At 44.2% G+C, this 22,944-nt stretch overlaps 1 protein-coding gene across 3 annotated transcripts in view; it reads right to left on the bottom strand.

Annotated features, from left to right (window-relative positions):
• Nucleotides 1–22,944, bottom strand: part of SLC5A1 (solute carrier family 5 (sodium/glucose cotransporter), member 1) — a 72,905-nt gene that overhangs the window by 41,845 nt on the left and 8,116 nt on the right. For 2 of the 3 annotated variants that reach the window (XM_011978998.1, XM_011978999.1), the window contains exons 3-5: nt 3,410–3,514; nt 2,444–2,503; nt 1,871–1,975 (exon numbers count right to left, since the gene is read on the bottom strand). In XM_011978998.1, the coding sequence (XP_011834388.1) occupies nt 1,871–1,975; nt 2,444–2,503; nt 3,410–3,514 (270 nt within the window). Of the gene's footprint in view, nt 1–1,870; nt 1,976–2,443; nt 2,504–3,409; nt 3,515–10,609; nt 10,785–22,944 lie in introns of those variants that run through there. The other variant, XM_011979000.1, reaches the window with a different exon arrangement.

Raw genomic sequence — 22,944 nt, forward strand, 5'->3', positions numbered from 1 at the left:
TGAGAAATCTCAGTTCTGCAAAGTGGGCCTACAGCTCTAGGTTGGCAAGTACAGCAGGCTAAATGGTAAAGGGGCAGCCCCAGTGGTTGGGTTCAGAGAGAGAGAGAGAGAGAGAGAGAGAAAGAGAGAGTAAAAATTCCCCAGAGAGTTAGCAATTAAAGGCCCAGACAGCTGATTCCAAGAAAAAGCAGGAGCCTTGTGCAGAGAAAAGGACAGTGAATTGAGAATCGGAGACCTGGGTTCTACTCCTGATTCAGAGGTTCGTTCCAACTCCAGGGTTTTCATTTATCTGTCCATAAAAGAAGACAGAATCTCAGCAGCGCCTTCCAGTTTGGTACTGGCTGCTTGTGTTTAAGTGTGTGAGAAGTATCACATAGAGTCAGATTATACACTGGCAGGGCACAAAGGCCCATGCCTGCCTCTAAAGTTGGGGCCAACCCTTAGATATCCCTAACTCCCCCTATTTAAAAAATTGACAAATAAAAATTATATATATTTATCATGTACTACATATTTTAAAATATGTATATATTATGGGATGGCTCAGTTGAGCTAATTAACATATACATTACCTCAAATACTTATCTTTTTTTGTGGTGAAAATACTTAAAAATCATTTTTTTAAGAGGCAGGGTCTCACTACATTGCCCAGGGTAGCCTCAAACCCCTGGGGCTCCCATCTCAGCCTCCTGAGTTGCTGGGACTACAGGCACACACTACCACGCCCAGCTTTCTCAGTGATTTTCAAAACACATTGTTATTAGCTGTAGTCACCATGTTGTACAATAGATCTCTTGAACTTACTCCTCCTATCTAACTGAAATTTTGTATCCTTTGACCAACATCTCCCCAACTCCCCACCCCCCACTCCCAGACCCTGGTAACCACCATTCTACTCTGCTTCTGAGTTAACTTTTTTAGATTCCACATACAAGTGAGATCACGCTGTATTTGTCTTTCTGTGCCTGGCTTATTTCACTTAGCATAATGTCCTCCAGGTTTATCCACATTATGAACATGGACAGCATGTTCACAGCAAAGGACAGCATTTCCTTCTTTTTTAAGGCTGAGTGGTATTCCACTGTGTATATATACCTCGTATTCTTTATCCATTCATCTGTTAATGGGACTTACGTTGATTCCATATCTTGGCTGTAGTGAATAGTGCTGCAATGAGCATGGGAGTGCAGATACCTCTTTGATATATTAATTTCAATTCCTTTGGATATATACTCAGTAGTGAGATTGCTGGATCATACAGAGTTCTATCCCTAACTCCCTTTTAATCTTACTATTAAGAACTGCTTTCCCTGAACCGTCACAAATTTGTTTGTGTTTTCAGCCTGCACCACAGTGGAGGACAGATTTCCACTGAACTCCGTTGGCTCCTCAATGCAGAAATAGGACTTTACTCCAAGGCGCAAGAAGGCTTAAGGGGCCAAGTTAATAGAAATGTATAGAGCCAGCCGGGCGCAGTGGCTCAAGCCTGTAATCCCAGCACTTTGGGAGGCTGAGACAGGTAGATCACGAGGTCAGGAGATCAAGACAATCCTGGCTAACCTGGTGAAACCCCATCTCTACTAAAAAATACAAAAAACTAGCCGAGCGAGGTGGTGGGCACCTGTAGTCCCAGTTACTCGGGAGGCTGAGGCAGGAGAATGGCATAAACCCAGGGGTCGGAGCTTGCAGTGAGCTGAGATCCGGCCACTGCACTCTAGCCTGGATGACAGAGCGAGACTCTGTCTCAAAAAAAAAAAAAAGAAAAAGAAAAAAAGAAATGTATAGAGCCACCTCTTGGTGGGCAGCATGTGATGAGGAATGAGAGTGGCAGCTTCTGAGACAGCCCAGCTCCCCGGGGCCGTGGACTTACCGAGATCTTGGTGAAAATGTAGAGCAGCAGGGACAGAATGGAAAGGTAGATCTGGATCCGCTGGCCTCCAAACCGCTTCCGCAGGTACTCTGGCATCGTCACCACCTGCATGGGGTGTGAGGGAAGTCACTGCCAGCCACAGTGACCAGAGGGCCCAGAGCAGACAGAACAGTGACACCATCCTGGTGTACGAGCCACAGAAGTGTGGTCAAGGATTCATAACCTTTGCTAGCCAGGGAAGTCTGCAAGGTGGCCAGATGGCCCCTGACCTCCAGCCATTTGCTAATTTTAATCCCATATGCCCTACCACTGTAGGAGTAGCTAGATGTTATCCCAGCCCAATAAACCTGTCACTGGGCATCAGTTAAGGAGCCAGACCCTTGCCCTGGAGGAGGTATATATATATATATATAATGCCACTGCAGACAGTCAGAAATTTTATAACCTGGGAGTGAAAGCCAATCCACAGATTTTTCTGCCATTTATCCCATAATGTCTCCTCTACCCTCTAGGAAGACCAAGCTGACAGATACATTTGCCAGCAGGAAATGAAATAACAGAGCAGATACTTACCCCAGCCTTAATATAGATGGGGACAAACAGCCAGCCCAGCACAACCACCAAAACCAGGGCCTGAAATGAACACAAAAGGTGGACTCAAACTAGGAGGAACCTTAGTCCATCCCCGCCACCTGAAGGGCCCCTCAGCTGCTGCAGAAAAATTACCCAGCATGTTCTCCCCTAAGGAGCCATTAGAGACTGGAGGAGGCCTTTGCTGCCTAACTGACCCATGGAAATAGCAGTTAGAAAACAGCAGAGAGGAGCCCAGGAGGCTGCTCATCACCATCACAGCCCTGGGCCACAGCGAGAGCACTGGGTTCTCCTTCACCTCTTCCCTGGTTTACACAGAGTAAAATGCCATTTAGAGAGCTTTAATAACAACAATAATAGTAATAATAAATAATTACATTTATTACTACTACTACTATTATTATTAGAGGCCAGGAGTTCAAGACTAGCCTGGGCAACATAGTGAGGCCCTGCTTCTACAAAAAATTAAAAAATTCACCAAGCATGGTGGCACATGCCTGTAGTCCCAGCTACTTGGGAGAGTGAGGTGGGGACATCGCTTGAGCTCAGGAGTTTGAGGCTGCAGTAGGCTATGATTGCACCACTGCACTCCAGCCTGGGCAATGGAGCAAGACCCTGTCTCTAAAAATAAAATAATAATAATAATAATGGAAATCTGGTGGTAAGCATTTCCAAACCTCAAACAGGACTAGAAGGGCCTTGGTTTTTTAACATGAAGGGAAAACAGAAAAAATACTATTGCTGTCATACCAGTGGTTTTCTCATGCTACTCTGGTGGAAGGCAAGCAGGGCCCTGAGGCTCCTGAAGCCATGCCCCTCCTCTGTCTGCACCCTGGGTTGACCCTGAAGGGTTCCCTAACACCTTCAGCTCCTCTGAGCATAGATTGAACTGGTTGACTGCTAAGACTCCTTCCAGCCCCAGTGCACCAGGGCTGCAGTGTTACTCACATTCCATTCAAAGCCTCCAATGGCGATGCCTGAAGCTGCTCCGGTCCCGGCAAGCCCCACAAAGTGGCCACTTCCAATGTTACTAGCGAAGAGGGAGGCTCCAATCTGGAAATGCAAAAGAAAGTCAGGTAAGGGCTCTGTGTTCCACCAGGTCACTCAGAGTGGGTCAAAGAGAGAAGAGACATGTCAGTCAAGAGAAGGACAAGAAAGAGCAGAGGCAGGCTGGGAGCACAACTGTTCTGGAATCATAAGGGACAGTTGGTTCAGAAGGCAGATGTGGAAACTTAGAAAATAGAAAAGATGAAAAGGAGAGGATTGGGGAAGGAGCAGTGGGATGTATCCCAAAACCAGATCATCTGTGAGTCTTTTATGGGCCCTGTGTCCAGTCCTGAAGAAGATATGGAAAGTCCCACAGCCACCAGGCCTCTCTAAAAATCTCCTTCAAGGCTGTGTGCCTAGGACATGAGTCCTTGATCTCCATATTCCCCAGCATGCCTGGTGGCTTAGGGTCTTGCCCAATACAGGCTCTCAGTAAACACTGAGAATTTTCTTGAAAGAAATCATTTCAAAGAAGGCCTCTGGACCTTAGTTACCTGGTCAAATAAGGAGCGGCGTGGAGCTGACGATTTGCAAGTGATTCCTAGCTGTTAAATTATGTGACTCCATGAACTCCCAAGTAACAGATGATATTAATAATAATAATAATTCTCTAGATCATGTAGTATTGATATTTTTACAAAAGTTCTAGGGACTACACGGACACATGCACAAAACAGTGCATTTTTCAAGGATACGCACATGTCTAAATGCAGATTATAGAAGACAGATTGGAAGCACATATATCAAATACCCAGGAGTGGAAGACTAGAAGGGGAAAGGAGAATAGGACTGTGAGTGGGAGACAAAAAAAGAAAATATCAGGTAAAGCAAGAGAGGGATCTTGCACTAACCAATCATAATACTGTGTCAGCAACTCAATTGCATTTGAGGTCAAAAAGAACTCCAGAAAGTTCTAACGTCCTTCTGTATCCAAGAGGAGAAGGTACAGCAGCATTTGACAAGAATCAAACAAGTGTAATTATCCCCATTCTTGCTAAGCAGATGGGGAGAGGCTTGTTGTTATTTATCTAATGTCCCAAAGATGGTCCAAACCTGGAACAAAACGCTTATTTCCCAAAAGACAGATTACGCCAAGAAACTATTCTAACTATACCAGCCCCTATTACCAGTATAAGGCAGCTGGTGCTTAGTGCCAAATATTAAGTCAGGGGAGAGAGAGATTTCTGAAGGCCTAGCCAGAAGAAGTTCTCAGAATGACAATGAGGAGACAGTGGTTGGTGTAGGTGCATTAGTACATTTGCTCAATAAATATTAACTTAGCCATCTACTGCACGTGTCAAGCACTAATAACAGCTGTGAATAACACAGACAAAATCCCTGGTCTCAAGAAGCTTATATTCAAATGCTGTAAATATAAATAAATAAATGACAAAAACAATGATCAGAGAGTGGTAAGTGCTATGAAGAGAATAGAGGGTGTGATAGAGTGATTAGATTGAAGAGTCTGAGAAGGTCACTCTATGGACTTTCTCTAATATTAAAGAATTACTATTATAATTCAGACATTTAAGCTGAGATCTGGATGACAAAAAAGTTAATCATTCAGAGACCACAGGAATAGCATTCCCACTAAGCAAAGACCCCCTGACACCCCACAAGTGGGAAAGATATGCATAGTTGAGAAGCAAAAAGAAGGTTGATATGTGATAATGATTTGTGATCTTAATATTTTAAAACAGAGTCATTTAGGCTGGGTGTGGTGGCTTATGCTTCTAATCCCAGAACTTTAGGAGGCTGAAGCAAGAGGATTGCTTCAGACCAGGAGTTGGAGACCAGCCTGGGCAACATAGTGAGACCCTGCCACTATAAAAAAAACCAATGTAAAAACTTAGCTGGGCATGGTGGTGCATGCCTGTAGTACTACCTACTTAGGAGGCTGAGGAGGAGGATCAATTGAGCCCAGGACTTGCAGGCTTCAATGAACTATGATCAGTCATGCCACTGCACTCCAGCCAAAGTGAGAGTGAGACCCTGACTCAAAAAAAAGTGAGTTTTATTCTAAGTGAGATGGGATGCCACTGGAGGATCTGAAGCAGGAGAGGGACAGCACCTAATTTACTTTTTTAAATTGCTGTAAGTTGTGTGTAGAGTGCAGTGTTGGGGGCAAGGGAGAAAATAGAACAACCAGGTGGGAGACTATCACTGGCTTAGGTGAGACAGGACAGTGGCTTGGACTAGGGTGACAGCAGTTGAGACAAAGGCAAGGGTAGAGATTAGGAAGTATGTTTTAGAAACAAAGTTGGCAGGCTCTGTTGATAGGTTAGATGTGGGAAGTGTGGGACAGAATAATCAAAGGTAACTCCTAGATTTGGAACTTGAGTAACTGGGTGGATGCCATTCATTAAGAAGGGGAAACTAGGGGAAGGCAGAGTGTTTAGAGACATTTACCTCCTTCTGCTCAAAGCTTGATGGGGATAACAGTCCTTTTTTGTTTTGTTTTGTTTTCTGAGACAGCGTTTTATTCCTGTCACCCAGGCTGGAGTGCAGTGGCACATCTCGGCTCACTGCAACCTTTGCCTCCCAGGCTCAAGTGATCCTCCAGCCTCAGCCTCCCAAGTAGCTGGGACTACAGGTGCGCACCACCACACCCGACTAATTTTTGTATTTTTTGTAGAGATGGGGGTTCGCCATGTTGCCCAGGCTTGTCTCGAACTCCTAGTCTCAAGCAATCCATCTGCCTCGGCCTCCTAAAATGCTGGGATTACAGGTGTGAGCCACCCTACCCGGCCTAACAGTCCACTTTTAATCAAAAGTTTTGTTCTGCAAGTGGCCTACCTGCCCTGACCCACTATCTTTTCATTTATCACCTCTTGCTTGATAAATAATTAAGCCTAATGCTGTACTATTAAGGACATAATTACCAGAAATGATTAACTGCATTAGATGAGTCATAAGTTCAGAAAGTCCTCTCCAATCTCTCTCCCAAACAGGGACATTGTACTCTAAGCAATGTCAGGCTGTCCTGAAGTCCCCACTCACTATCTGAGAAGACAGTGGAATGAGGCCAGGAGAGCTCAGGGTACCAGAATGACCTGAGCCCAGGTTCTGTTCATTTTATTAGGGGAACCACCTTCCTCATTCTGGACTTCCTCTCTTTACCCCATGACCTACACTTAATCATTTACCGAAACTCTGACTCTGCCTTCACAATATTATGGCCACCTAGCTCTTTCTAGATGACCCTTCTGCTGCCTGTCACTATCTCTCAACAGGACCAAGTAACGGGCTGCTAGAGGATCTCTATTCTCTCCTTTTCATCAGTCACCTCCCCACCCACCCACATGGCCAAGCAACCTCCCCAAAGCACAACTCTGATCATAACACTGACCTATTCAGAGACTCTCCTGGACACCCAAAAGCGTCTCTCAAGTGGTCTTCCTGACAGCTACAGGCCTAAAAACAGTCTTAGGAATATAGCAAGGTTTCAAGGTAAAGTTCCCTCAAGTGCAAAGACAGCATGAGCTTTACAACTCAAGTTTGAATGATTTATTGACCTCTTACTATCTGGGTGATTAGAACATCTACAAGCCTCTGTCTTCTCTCATAGCAGGGTTGGTGCAGGAGTCAAATGAAATTATGAACCAGTTGTGACTGACACAGCTGATTCTTATCAGTGTCCCTTCCCTCCTTTCTCCTTCCAAGAGGATAATTACTTCACCGGCAAAGACAATTAGCAAGAGCTACAATGGATACTGTTATAGACAGAATTGTGTCCTCTCTGCAAAATTCATTATGTTAAAGCCTGTATTCATATGTTAAAGTTGGTATTCATAAATACCAACCCCCAAGGTGATGGTATTTGGACATAGGGTCTTTAGGGAGATAATAAGGTTAAATGAGCACATAAGGGTGGAGCCCCAATCTGATAGGATTGGTGTCCTTATAAGAAGAGACACCAGAAATCTCTGTCTGTCTCTCCCCCTATACATGCACAGTAAAGAGGCCACATATGAGGACACAGCAAAAAGGCAGCTATCTACAAGCCAGGAAGAGAGGCCTCACCTGAAGCCAACCCTGAAGGCACCTTGATTTTTGACTTCTACCTTCTAGAACTATGAGAAAATTAATTTCTGTTGTTTAAGCCACCCAGTCTGTGGTATTTTGTTATGGCAGCCTGAGCCAACTAAGACAGACACCACTGTTTTATGGCCTGTACTCCCCTGCCAGGTTTTTACGCTGCTCCTCCTGTTGCTGGAGCTCACCAACAATACGTTCATCATGCCAATTTCCCAAACACTTTCTCTGTCCACTCCTCACCCACGCTCATGCCCATTTGAGAATTGGCACCACTCCCATGCAGGGAGTGACCCAGTGCCATGAATCACCATTCTCTGTAATTCTCTAGAATGTCCCCCCGCGTTCCTATGAATTCAGGATTTCAGACTTTATCTAAAATTTCCCCAACTTGACCTCACCTCTCATTAACTTCTTTCCCAACCCTCCTCACCCTCTGATGGGACTCGAAAGGCCATTACAAGTATGTGGATACTTTTGCTGCTTGTTGTGCAAGATGAACTGAGTCTGACCAAACCCAACAGGTCTGAGAGCATGGGAATTGGGAAAACAACATAATGTCACATCACAAAATGCAGAAAGGCTATTTATTCTTTTGACTTTAGGGAATTTGTAGTCACATTTTACTACCTAGATGTCCTATCCTGGAAGGCTGGTGGGAGGGGAGATGTATGGAGAAATTAAACAATCATTGAATCTTTCAGAGTGGAATGGGTCTGTGGATGCCACAGCTTAAGTCCCCTCTGCAACACCTCCCAAGTGATGGTCAGTTCTTAATGCATACCTCTAGTGACAGAGAACTCGCTACCTTACAATGCAGCTGAATCTGTGGTGGAACAACTCTAGTTGTTAAAAAGTCATTCTTGGCCGGGCACGGTGGCTCACGCCTGTAATCCCAGCACTTTGGGAGGCCAAGGCAGGCGGATCACGAGGTCAGGAGATCGAGACCATCCTGGCTAACTCGGTGAAAACCCGTCTCTACTAAAAACTGCAAAAAATTAGCCGGGTGTGGTGGTGGGCACCTGTAGTCCCAGCTACTCGGGAGGCTGAGGCAGGAGAATGGCATGAACCTGGGAGGCGGAGCTTGCAGTGAGCTGAGATTGCGCCACCGCACTCCAGCCTGAGAAACAGAGCGAGACTCCTTCTCAAAAAAAAAAAAAAAAAAAAGTCATTCTTTATTTGAGCTGAAGTCTACCTATCAGTCCTACTTCCACTCTTTAGAGTATAACAGAACAAGTCAAATTTCTCTTCCACAAGTTAGCCCTTCCAATATCTGAGGACAGGGATGGTTTCCCTGCTTAAATTTTCCCCAGACTTCTCATGTGTCTGTTCCTCTTCTTATGTGTCTGTTCCTCATTGACAATGGACTTGATTCTCATCACCCTTGTTGTTCTCTGCTCCCTGAGTCCCATCTCTGTCCCCAAAGTGGACCTCAGACCTGAATAGACTATTCCAAACATAAGCCATTCAGAATGAAGCAAACTGCCCCTCTTGACTTCTGGTAAGGTTTTAACATTCCAAACATGAGCCATCTAGAATGAAGCAAGCTGCCCCTCTTGACTTCCCATAAGATTTTAACATCATCCACCTTCAAATCCCCGTTGAAACCTGTCACTGAGTCATGAGTTCTTGGCAGTACGGAGGACCTGGGCCAGTCCCTCTAATTGCTATCACTATTAAAGAATTTGCCTCTCTGTTATTTGGAACATTCAGCAAGAACAGATTTCCTCCCGATGCAATTTAGATTACTGAAAAGACCAATTTGGTTTGCCTTAACAAAACAGTGGCTGTATCACTTAAATTCTTTTAAAGGCTGAGGTGGGAGGATCACTTGAGCCCAGGAATTCAAGGTTGCAGTGAGTATGATCATGCTGCTGCAGCAATCTGGGGGACAGAGCAAGACCATGTCCCCCACCAAAAAATAAATAAAATGCTAAGATCTGGAGGGCAAAAAGTGAAAGAGGTTCTCTCCAAAATCACTTGCTTAACTGCCAGAGTTTTAAAGATCTGTTACCCGCCAGGCGCGGTGGCTCACACCTGTAATCCCAGCACTTTGGGATATGAGCCAGACAGATCACCTGAGATCAGGAGTTCGAGACCAGGTATGGTCAACATGGTGAAACCCCATCTCTACTAAAAATACAAAAAAATTAGCCAGATGTGGTGGGGGGCACCTGTAATTCCAGCTACTCAGGAGGCTGAGGCAGGAGAATCACTTGAGCCTGGGAGGCAGAGGTTGTAGTGAGCCAAGATCGTGCCATTGGACTCCAGCCTGGGCAACAAGAGCAAAGTTCCATCTCTTAAAAAAAAATATATATATATATGTGTGTGTGTGTGTGTGTCTGTGTATACATCTACGTGTGTGTGTGTATACACACCTATGTATGTATACACAGGTATACATGGCACCTGTGCTGCCCAGTGGGCGGCATTTTCACTTCAACCACATGCCAATATATAGAACATGGAGTGAAAGAAACTTTGACCGATCTCACCAGGGAGACCTCAGAACTGGAGGGCTTGGTAGAATCAAGACTTCCAGGATACCATCAGGCCGCAGTAAAGTTATGAAAGCAAAGATATTTCCACTGGAAATCCACTGAAGCCACTCAAAAGCTTGGTGGGAAATCCTTCCGCAAACAATTTATCTCCTCAAGAGATGGGATTGTGAGAGTTCTCAGAGATGATCTCAACCACCAGAGACAACAAAGGTTGTTGACCAGAGCACTTTTCTACCTCTCAGCTGTGGCATGAAATTCAGAAGAGGTATTACAGGCACTCCAGGCTCTCTGCAATAAAGTCAGTCCCACCTTCTCCAATCTCAGCAGCCCTGTCATGCCCTGCCATGTCACCTCCACTCTGGCAAAACCACACTGGCTCCATTTCCAAGATATGCTCTGTGCTTTCCTGCCTCCTGCTTTCGTTTATGAGATTTTTCTTTTTCCTGGAATGCCCTCTTCATCAAGCTCTGTCTATAAAAATGCTTCCCTTGTCTTCAAAATGAAGCCCCGTCCCACCTCTCCACTAACATCATCCAGAGCCGATCTCCATCCTCCCATCTCTTACCTCACATGTTGTCTGCTCCCCTCTCCTGGTGTGTGTCACGTCCCCACTTTGATAACTGCTTCCACACAGGTCTATTGCCCCAAATACCTTCTAGCCTTCAAAGAGCCCACTTTTGAGACAGAGTCTTGTTCTATCGCCCAGGTAGGAGCGCAGTGGCGTGATCTCAGCTCACTGTGACCTCTGCCTCTCAGCTGTGGCATGAAATTCAGAAGACGAATTTCAGGTACTCCTGGCTCTCTGCAATCCAGTCCTGCTTCCACTTAACAGAGGACATTCTTTGTGCATGGCAAGGACTCAGTAAAGTTCTGCTGAGTGAGTAAGTGATATCAAATCCTTGAACGTTCCACTTGGGGAAACAACAAAATCCATAGCAACCAAATGTCTTGAGAGTTGCATTTGTTCCCACTGGGGCATGGAGTAAGGATGCTTCTCAGGGACATGCCAAGGACCACTCTCTCTAGAAGAAGAGGCAATAAACCTAGCCTGCCAGGCCTACCCAGGGTCCATAAGAACAGCAGGGTATACTGGAGACTATGAAGTGGCTCTGTGAAATGTCAGTCAGGCAACCCATAAGCTCAGTGTTCATAAGAACAAGACCATAAGGGGAACTGACCTTATAGGTTAGTTCATCAAATAGGCTTTTTTTAATGTTAAATACTTGGTGTTGGCAAGTAAATAGGCTCTCCCACATATTTCTGGTAGAGATGTAAATTGATACCATTTTTCTGGAAAGTTGTTGGTTGGTACACATTACAATCATTTAAAAGTTTGTCTCCTTCCACTTACACGACCCTATTTTTAGGACTCGGTTTTAAGCAAATTATCACAGATGCAGACAAAGATTTAGATATAAGGATTTCATCAGTATGTTCATTGCTACGTCATTTACAACAGAGGAATGTTGGAAACCACGTAAGGGCCCAACAATAGAAAAACAATTAGATAAATTCAAGTTCATATTTATGATGGAATTTAAAAAAATTTTTTGTAGAGATGGGATCTCACTATATTGACTAGGCTGGTCTCGAACTCCTGACCTCAAGCTATCCTCCCAGCTTGGCTTCCCAAAGTGCTAGGATTATAGGCACGAGCCACTGCACCCAGCCATATGACGGAATATTGTGCAGCCATTAAAATTATAGCTTTGAAGAATTTGTTATGACATGAGGAGATACAAACCTATATGCCATATGAGTCCCAAAATGTTTAAATATATGCATAAGGGTGTGGGGGTGTGTGTGTGTGTGTGTACCTGTGTATACATAAATATATCCAAATTTAACAATGATTATCTTGGGAAGACAAAACAATGTGAGTGCATTTTTAAAATATTTCTCCAATTTTTTCACAAGGGGTTTGTATAATTTTATAATCAGAACAAAATCCTTTAAAATCTGTAAGAATAAGGGACAACAATTCCAGAGCTGTCTCAGATTCACTAGCAGAGCCTGAGGACTGAAAGCAAAGTAGGCATGTAAGTTATGTGTTTTTGTTGAGGGGGGATGTAGAAAAAGACATGAAAATGTCACCGAGTGCTAACTACAGTTATGTTTTGTGTGCATGGAAATAGAAAACTGACATCTTAATCCAGCTCATGTGATGTTAGAGCTGGAATTACCTTGGAAATGATTACAGCTGACCTTGCTATTTTCCAATGAAAATAAAATTGTAGCCCAGAGGAAGAAAGTGATTCACATTTACACATTAATTTTATCTTTACTTCCACACCCTAAGGACAGTAAGGCAGCATGGGCACACTCAGGATCACAAATCCAGGCATCAAGAATTGTCCTGGGGGCTGGGTGCAGTAGCTTACGCCTGTAATGCCAGCACCTTGGGAAGCTGTGGCAAGATCACTTGAATCCAGGAGTTTGAGACCTGCCTAGGCAACATAGTGAGACCCCGTCTCTACAAAAAAATAACAAATAACTGGGTGCAGTGGCACTGTCTACAGTCCCAGCTACTCAGGAGGCTGAGCTAGGAGGATCCTTTGAGCCCAGGAGGTCTAGGCTTTGATGAGCTGTGATCACACCACTGCACTCCAGCTTGGGCAACAGAATGAAATCGTATCTCAAAAAAAACAATGAAAAGAATTGCCCAGGGCAATGGACAACTGGCTTCACAATCAGAGGCAGCCAGGGGATTTTTAAAAAGGATCCTGTATCAATAATCATACTTGAAAGTACAGTTAAGTGGCATGGACATCCTTTTCCTCCCCTCCTTTAAAGCACACTGAGAACTTTCCAACTTGGTTCTAATCTTGGTTCTGCCATAGCAAACTATGTGACCTTGAGGCAGTCACTTTACTGCTTTTAGTCTCAGTCTCCTCCACTATAAACCAAGGACAAGAATCTTTTTTGGCCTACCCTAAAGGGTGTTACTGAACTTTAATGATGTGACAAAATTTAAGAAAGTTTTGCTCCACAAAGACATGCTATTCTGAAGAAATATTAATGCTTTTACACAGCCCATGTTTTCATAGATTACCCTGAATTTCCTGAAAGAAACAGAGTCATCATTTTCTCCTTGAGGAAACAAGGTCATCGTAGCCCAAATGGAAAATGCACTCAGCTAATTTCAGGAAACCTTTTTCTTTGTTAATGAACCATCTAAGACCCAGAATGTCCAGAATTCTGGAGATGGCTTTCTGCTCCCTGCTTTTGTCCTTCTCTTTAAGGGATATCGGGAGATCCCAGGGCCTCTTTTCCATCCCTTCTCTAGGCTGTGTTAGACTCCTGCATTGGGATATCCTCCAATCATGGTCCTTAAACTTTAACATAACCAGAATACAAGATATAAAGTTAAATCTGCCTATCTTGAATATGCAGGTTCACAGATAATACATTCATTATTTATACATTTGTAGTGTAAATATGTCCTGAATATTGCATGGGACATACTTATGCAAAAAAAAAAAAAGACAAAAAAAGACAGAAAGGTATATATTGTTTGCCTGAAATTCAGATTTAACTGGGCATCCTGTATTTTTATTTGCTAAATCTGGCAACCCTAATTAGAATCACCTGGAGGACTTATTAAAACACAGACTGGTTAGGCATGGTGGCTCACACCTGTAGTCCCAGCACTTTGGGAAGCCAAAGGGGGAAGATTGCTTGAGCTCGGGAGTTCGAGACCAGGCTGAACAACATAGCGAGCTCTCACCTCTACTACAAATCAAAAATTAGCCAGGCGTGGTGGCATGCACCTGTAGTCCCAGGTACTCAGGAAGCTAAGGTGGGAGGATCGCTTGAGTCCAGGAGATCAAGGCTATAGTGAGCTATGATCACATCACTGCACTCCCACAGAGCAAGACCGCGTCTCAAACAACAACAACAACAAAAAAAAACCACACAGATTACTAGGCCCCATTTCCTAGCATTTGTGATTCATTAGGTCTGGTTTGAGGCTAGAAATTTTGCATTTCTAACAAGAGTGCAGGTCTTGCTGATGCTGCTGGTCTGGGTACCACAGTTTGAGAGCCCCATCCTGGGAGAATAAGAAGGGGAGAGGAGAATGCTAACTTTCACAGCACTGCCTTTGGGCCAAGGGTTGGGCCATGTATTTCATTTGCTTTTTCTTTTTTAATGCCCACTACAATTCTGTGAGGTTGGTATTATTCTGATCTTCATTTACAGATGAGAATAAGGATCAGAAGATTGAAGTGACTTGCCCAAGGTCTTATAGCCAAAGGTGACTCAAGTCCCAGGGGCACAGGGAGAGGCTGTGGCACACACTGACTTTCTGTTTTTTCCCGGGATATTCCCTTCTGAATGTCCCTGAAGGGGCACAGTGGGGTGAGACCCTCTTACCCATCCCACCGTAAACTCAGGAGTGGCACGTGCTCATCTGTATCATGTTTTCATATTCCTTCTTCACCTTCTCAGGAATTTGTCTTTAATCATGATTAGTGTCTCCCTTAGTAAGCTCTCTTTTCACAGAGGGAGTTTGAAAAGATTTAATCTTGGATCCTTGCCATCTCAAGGATCACACTTCCTGGATTGGGACAGAAAATCAGATGGAGCTCCTATATTCAGAATATTTTATTTCTGAGACTCTAGTAAATATTTAGACACAGGCTTTGCTCCAGAGTCATCACAGTCTCTATTTACTCGGCCAACTCCTGTTCCCATGGACAATGGTCCTCTTTCACTCATTATCTTCATGAAATTCTCTCCTTGCCCGAAGAACCAAAGGGGCAGGAACTTAAGAAACCACTGACATTTTCCCACCAGTTTTTGGCACAAAAGACAGGTGAGGTCTTCCGCTGGCATTTAGAGGTTAAGGAGGCTGAAGACCAATCCATCCTCTCATCGAGATGAGCCCGTCTTTGAAATCATTAGCAATTCAGGGTCACTCATTCAAAGCACCTGATCTAAATACACCATCTTGGCCAGGTGCAGTGGCTCACACCTGTAATCCCAGCACTTTGGGAGGCCAAGGTGGGCAGATCACATGAGGCCAGGAGTTCAAGACCAGCCTGGCCAACATGATGAAACCCTGTCTCTACTAAAAATACAAAAAAATTAGCCAGGCATGGTAGCACAACCCTGTAATCCTAGCTACTAGGGAGGCTGAGGCAGGAGAATCTCTTGAATCTGGAAGGTGGAGGTTGCAGTGAGCCAAGATTATACCACTGCACTCCAGATTGGGCGACAGAGTGAGACCCTGTCTCAAATAAATAAATATGTATACCATCTCTACCCCACACTGGCCCCCTTTCAGTTTTTCAAATATCCCAAGCTTCTTCCTACATCAGGGCCTTTGGCCATTCTGTTCCTTCCGCTTGGGTTGCTCATCCCGGAATCTTCACACGGCTGGCTCCTTCTGATCATTCAAGGCTCAACCTGAATGCTCAGTCCTCAGAAAGGCCCTCTCTGAGCCTGTGTTGAATAAGGAAGACCCTTCTCCCTCCCACTGAACCTCACCCTTGACTCAAATATATTTTCTCTGGACACTTAACTATTATTAATTTTACATGTATTTTGTAAGAATGTGAGGGACACATACACACATGCACACAGATATATACCAGCACCTACACAGCGTCTGGCACATAGTAGGTATCAACATGCAGTTGTGGAATGAAAGAACAATACTACACAAATAGATGAATGATTCAATTCACAGCTTAAGGAGGAGAAGCTGGAGATGAGAAACAATTACTGTTTTATTTTTGGTTTTAGATGGAATCTTGCTCTGTTGCCCAAGTTGGAGTGCAGTGGTGCGATCTCAGCTCATTGCAACCTCCACCTCCCGGGTTCAAGCGATTCTCCTGCCTCAGCCTCCCAAGTAGCTGGGATTACAGGCACCTATCACCACGCCCAGCTAATTTTTGTAATTTTAGTAGAGACGGGGTTTCACCATGTTGACCAGGCTGGTCTCGAACCCCCAATCTCAGGCGATCTGCCTGCCTCGGCCTGCCAAAGTGCTGGGATTACTGGCGTGAGCCACTGCACCCCGCCGAGAAACAATTATAATGACCATAATCATGATAGCCATCCCTCGGACAGCATTAAACTATATAGTGTCCTAAGAGATTTACATGTATTAACTAATTTAATCCTAGATATATTTCTAATATGAATAATCCAACGAATTCATTTTAACTGATAGTTTCACCACCTTTCTGCCTCTTCTGATTTCCACCAACCAGAAATATGGATTATAAAAATGTATTTTTTTCTCTGTCTACAGAAGCACTAATCTGTTAGAAAATGCTGGGAAGGTAGCCAGTGAGAAAGGAGAAGCCAGGTGCTTAGGTACCAACTAGATGGCAGGGACTTGGTTACACATCAATCAATTGATGCCTAGAAACACCAAGAATACATGGAGTGCTGAGTGGCTGTATATTAATCAGAGAAACTACTCAGAGGAGAGACTAAGCCATGAAGAATGGGAGGGAAGTGGTTCCATCAAAGAAAAAAAAGAAAGAAGGATGAAGAGGAGAGGAAGAGGAAAAGAGAAGAGAGAGGGAAAAGAGAAGGAAGAAAGGGAAGGAGGGAAAGAATGAGAAGGAGGAGGAGAATAAAAAGGAAGAGAAGGTGGAGGAATAGGAAAAGGAGAATGAGTAATAGGAAGAGAAGAAAAGGGAGGAAAAAGAAGGAGGAAGAAGAGAGAGCAAAGCAGACACTGCTGTGATAACCCAAAAGCTCCCACCCAAAATACAATGGGGAACTGCCAAGTTTTGCAAAACCTCTACTCAAACTGAGAAAACAAATGGCCTGAGAGTGAGGAAAGATAGCCACACCGAACTTTACCAAGGAGTCCAATGTGGGCTGAAATTGGGAACTCTGATTAGGGCTTGCTTTTCCAGTTTTACTCCCATGAGCCTAAACAACAACAGTTTTTCTCTGTGCATAAAAACAGAAATTTGGAGCACTGCTGGAGGCAGGCTTTGACTTAGACCCAGCACCCTCCTAACCGCCTGAATTCTTACCACTGTCTGCACTGTGTGGCCCCTGCATCAGAGCCAGAATATAGACTCAGGTCTCAGGTGACACCACCAAGGGAGACCAGCATGAGGGTCTGGGGACATGTCCCTCTCCTCCCTCTTTTCTCTTTAATTCAGCCCATATTTGTCAAGTGCCTTCTTGCAGTGCAAGGCGTTGGTGTTGTGAGGCCTAAAAAAAAAAATTAAGAAAAGTGTAGGCCTGGCTTTCATCACAGGGCACTGGGATAAATAAGAGCACATGCAGGTAAAAACGAGTAGAGCAGGGAGAGAGGGCCAAATGGACCTGGGCCAGAGGAGGCAGGAATTGCTTCCCCCAGGCTTATGAAGAGTCAAGTACTTATCTTTCCTTCTCACTTCTTCCTGGGGTGCATCCCTGCCTCTCCCATGTCCAGCTGCCTGGTTCCCTCTCTTCCTCTCCAATCCGTGAGTTCCCACCCATGTATTGGGACTACCAGGTTTTTCTAAGACACCCTTTGGCCCCTCTGGTGACATCATAAGTGACTGGACTTTGATCTGATCATTAGGTTTTAGAAACATAAAGATAAAATCAGATATATTTTATCCAAGAGGACTTGAAAAGTTTGAGAACCTGTCCTCTTTCTTCAGGGAAAATTTTCATCAGCGTCTCTGGTCAGCCCTAAATGAAATAATTTCTTGGTTTTCAGACCAATCTTTAGGCCACACCAATTGCCTCAAAAATTTCCATCTCAAAAGACAAGGAGAAAGAGACCTGAATAACCAGAAGATCAGAGGGAGTCTTAGCTCTGTCATTAGCTTGTGTAAACGTGGGCAACCCATGGGGTTAATCATCATCTTCACTGTACTTACCTCACTAGATCATTGAGGATTCAATCAGATAAGTGATATGACAGTCCTTCAACAGGTTTCAGTTGCAAAGAAGAACAAAAGCTAAACCTGAGAGTTTCATGTGTGCCAGGCTCTGTTCTGAGACTGTGTGTGTGTGTCCTCAAAACAACAAATCTGGCCCTCCACCTATTTTTGCAAATAAAGTCAGCCACATCCATTCATTCATCCATTTTCCTTGGATGCTTTTGTGTTACAGCAGTGGAGTGGAGTAGTTGTGACAGAGATGACATAGCAGCAAAGCCAAAAATATTTACTATCTGGCCCTTTACAGAAAAAGTTTGTCAACTATTTCGTTGTTGTTGGGTCTGGGATTTTTGTTGTTGTTGGTTTTGATTTTTTGTTGTTGTTGTTGTTGCTGCTGTTGTTTGAAACAGGGTCTCACTCTGTCCCCCAGGCTGGAAGGCAGTAACATAATCATGGCTCACTGCAGCCTTGACCTTCCCAGATCAAGTGATCCTCCCACCTCAGCCTTCCAATTAGCTAGGACTACAGGTGCACACCACCACACCCAGCTAGTTTTTAATTTTTCTGTAGAGATAGGATCTTGCTATGTTGCCCAGACTGGTCTTGAACTCCTGGGCTCAAGTAGTTCTATCACTTCTGCCTCCCAAAATACCTGGATTGCAGGTGTGAGTCACCGTGCCTAGCTGAAACTCAGAATTTTAGTCCTGGAAGAGCCTTTGAGATTCCTTCTCTGACCATCTCCACATTATAGAGGAGACTCTCAGAGACTCAGAGATTAATGAATTGCCCAATGTCACAAAGCTGGAACAAGCTAAATCCTGTGTGCATTTCCCATTCCCTGCTCTTTGAAATACTTCTTCCTGAATCTAAGGGAGCTGCTCTCATGGAACTGGCTCTGCCAGTAGTCCTGGTAGGTGTGATCAAACTCTCTTCCAAAACAAGAGTCTCTCACTGGGCTGTGTACCTGGGGCCCCACTTCTCTGTGTAATTTCTGCTGCCAATGTCCAAAGAGTGGGGAATTCCCCTTCAAAGCGCAGCCCCTGAGCTGCACAGCTTTCCTGCCCTTGCATCTCCACACAGACAGCTGTGAGTGAAGGGCGCCAAACCCTGGTGCCACAGAAAAAGGGAATCCTGGGCCACCAACCAGCCCAGTTACATAAGGTACAGTTTCATGGTTTCGTGTTACTCAGATGAGTTGCCTTGGCTTGCCTCAAGCATGACTCAGGCTTCCGGGGACCTCCCCGCCTGGATCCCTACGTAAGCTGACTCCTCTTGTACTTTTAATCCTGGAGTCCTTGCTCCTTCCCTCTGATTGTCCCTCGCTTCTATCCTCAAGCCAACACACAAACAGTTTTTCTGTCTGGGCTTCATTCAGTTTTCAGGAACAGAGTCTGTTTCCAGAGTTTCTGTATCTTCATCTGAAAGGAAAGGTCATAACCATTCCTTTCAAAGCCCCTTAAGCCCCAGAAATGTCCAAAACCAGCCTCTCCTCTGTCCAATATGTTTTCAGACTTTATGAGCTCCGACTTTCTCCTACTTTTCTTGTGGGTGACAACTCAAATCCTCCCTGTCTCAGGTATATCAACACAGGTCAATACAAGTTGTTCCTTCCTAAAATCCCGCAGGATTCTCTTGCAGAAGCTTCTCTGCTGCCCACTCTTCCTATGGCACAAAGCGACTGGCAAAGGGCAAGAGAGATGTCAGCAGTGGAGAGTCTCTGACCCCTGTGAAATGTACCTTGGGCCAGCACATTTGAGAACTGATATTCTGGTTATGGATTTATGGACCAAGGACAGGCTTTGAACCAACTTCGTATTTTATTTCAAATGGAAATCTAGAAGCAACTTTCGATGTGGTTTCAAATCTTTTTAACTTTGGAGGGAAAGTGCTTAGATTCTTTCATGCTGTGTTTTCCTTTGATTTCTTCTTCCAGGTATGCATTGCTATGGTGTTATTAAATCATTTTAAATTTTAGAATGGAAATCACCACGCTTATTGGTCTTTTAAATTATCAGTTTTTAAACTTTGCAAGTCAGCAGAACCTTGTTTCCAAAGAAAATCTTAGTAGATTCCTCTTGTATAAAATAAATAACAGTTGGGTTGATGGGGTTAGAGAAAGGAGAACAGCCCTAGAAGCACTTCTGCAGAGCCCCAGAGTTGTAGGGAAAATAGTTTAAAAATAATTACTTTAGAATATAATCTTTCTTTCTCTCTCTCTCTCTTTCTTTCTTTCTTTATTTTTGAGACGGAGTCTTGCTCTGTTGCCCAGGCTGGAGTGCAGTGGCACGATCTCGGCTCACTGCAATCTCCGCTCATTGCAATCTCCTCCTCCCGGGTTCATGCCATTCTCCTGCCTCAGCCTCCCGAGTAGCTGGGACTACAGACGCCCTCCACCTCGCCCGGCTAATTTATTGTATTTTTAGTAGAGACGGGGTTTCACCGTGTTAGCCAGGATGGTCTCAATCTCCTGACCTTGTGAGCCGCCTGCCTCAGCCTCCCAAAGTACTGGGATTACAGGCATGAGCCACCGCACCTGGCCAACCATACTTTATTTAATTTAAGGCATGAACTATTGTAAGACATACCAAGCAGCACAAAGAAAGAAAAACACTGCCACTGAATGCCACTGATTGACCCGATTTCAGAGATGATAAAAGGTGGTCAATGTGTAGCTAGAATTGATTATTTACAGTGGTATAAATATACATATAAATCATGTGAATTCACACAGTCAACTTGAAAGTTAAATTTAAGAGAATCAGCAGCAGTAGCTTCAGGTAAATGCCAGCTTCCATTCACTGAGCACTACTAAGTACTGTGCACCAGACAGATGGCAACTGGAGAGGTTGCCTCGGCACTCCTATCCTTCCTTCCATTTCTTAACGTTCCCATTTATTGATCATTCAGTAGGCAGTGTTGAGTGCTATACATGCATTGTCTCATGTGATTCTAATACATGGAGAGGTTTAGAATCTATTAACGTAACCTTGTGAAACCTTAGATGGAAACTATGGTTGGAGGAAATAGAGTCAAATGTCAGCCTCATCAAGGAAGCAGTGATTTCTGCACAAAAGAAGAAAAATGATGCCATGTTTCTCTGTTGGTTAGAAAAATCTGATACTGAGACATGCATGTATAAGGAAAACACCTACAGGAAACTTTACATAAACCACTAAACCCTACCTGCTTTGGGTGGGACCAGTCCCTCTCCTCAACAAACCCTCAACCCAGATCCAGACTGGGGCACTATCAGAAAGAAAAAATCATCTCTAGTTAAGATGTGATGTGTTCTCAGGCCCAGCCCAAAATGCATATCTCCTAAGAGTGGTTCTGCTTCATGCCTCCCTGTCTCATTGTTCTTCTCCAAGACACAGAAATTGGAAGCTGAAATCTTACCCCCAGTATATCAACCTTAAAAGTTTTCATCTTGATTATAGTCAATGGATGGAAAAATAGCCTGTCTGAAAATGGAATAGTTTGTCTTAAAAGTAGTGAGTTTCCTATCAGGTAGGGTAGGGAGGAGAAAGTGGAGTTAGGTGCAGACTGAGGCTGGATGAGTATTTAGAAGGCCTGCTATAGGGGACACAGAAGCATTCGATGGAGTGGGAGGTGCATTGTTTTCAAAATAAATGAACTCCAAGGTCCTTTTCAGCTCTCTAATTCAGTAAATCTCAAGTCCACTGAGATTTCATGCCAACCTTAGATCTGAAATCCACAGATTGGCACTGTTGAATAAAATGTTCTATAATGATAGAAAGGTTCTAGATCTGCACTCTAGGTAGCTACTTATCCACCTGTGGCTTTTGAGCACTTGAAATATGGCTATGTGACTGAGGAAGGAAATTTTTAGTTTTATCTAATTTTAATTTTAGTTTAAACAGCCAGTGTGGCTGGTGCCTACCATATTGGACAGCACAGCTCTAGAAAGACTACTCAGTCTTGTCTTGAACTTTGGGATAAGGGATACTTCTTTAACACCAGCTTTTGGGAAACCACAAAAGTCCAAAGCATTGAGAAGACAGAAAGCTCTGACGCAAAACTGAAAGGAGGCATCCAAATATACGTGCCTCTACCAAGCAAGGTGTCAGGAGAGACCACCATGAGGGGCCAACCACAGAAGTCAGCATCTGTCCAATATTCTTGGCCACCTTAAGAATAAAATAGAAATGGTTTCATGGTTTCTCTTTTATGTGGAACCTTAAAAACCAAAACAATTCAGAAGTTCAAGACAAGCCTGGCCAACATGGTGAAACCCTGTGTCTACTAAAAATACAAAAAGTAGCCAGGCATGGTGGTGGGCACCTGTAATTTCAGCTACTCAGAAGGTTGAGGCAAGAGAATCACCTGAACCCAGGAGGCAGAGGTTGCAGTGAGCCAAGATCGTGCCATTACACTCCAACCTGGGTGACAAGAGCAAAACTCCGTCTCAAGAAACAAAACAAAACAATAGAAACAGAGAGTAGAATGGTGCCCACCAGGAGCTGTGGCAGGAGCTGTGGCAGAAGAGGGTGGAGGGGGATGGGAAGATGCTGGCTAAAGAGTACAAAGTTTCAGGTAGGTTGATTTAAGTTCTGGAGATCTATTCTACAGCCCCATGACCATAGTTAATATAATATGTCATAAACTTGAAAATTGCTAAGAAATTAGATCTTAAGGCTGGGTTTGGTGGCTTATGCCTGTAATCCCAACACTTTGGGAGCCAAGGCAGGAGGATTGCTTGAGCCCAGGAGTTTGAGATCAGCCTAGGCAACATAGCAAGACTCCATCTCAATTCTTTTTAAAAAACAAAAAACAAAAAAGAGAAAGAAATTAGATCTTGCCGGGCACAGTGGCTCAAACCTGTAATCCCAGCACTTTGGGAGGCCGAGACGGGCAGATCACGAGATCAGGAGATCGAGACCATCCTGGCTAACACAGTGAAACCCCGTCTCTACTAAAAATGCAAAAAATTAGCCAGGCGTGGTGGCAGGTGCCTGTAGTCCCAGCTACTCGGGAGGCTGAGGCAGGAGAATGGCGTAAACCCGGGAGGCGGAGCTTGCAGTGAGCTGAGATC

The sequence above is a fragment of the Mandrillus leucophaeus genome, unplaced genomic scaffold (genome assembly GCF_000951045.1).
Source record: "Mandrillus leucophaeus isolate KB7577 unplaced genomic scaffold, Mleu.le_1.0 Scaffold2, whole genome shotgun sequence".
NCBI classification, from domain to species: Eukaryota; Metazoa; Chordata; class Mammalia; order Primates; family Cercopithecidae; genus Mandrillus; species Mandrillus leucophaeus.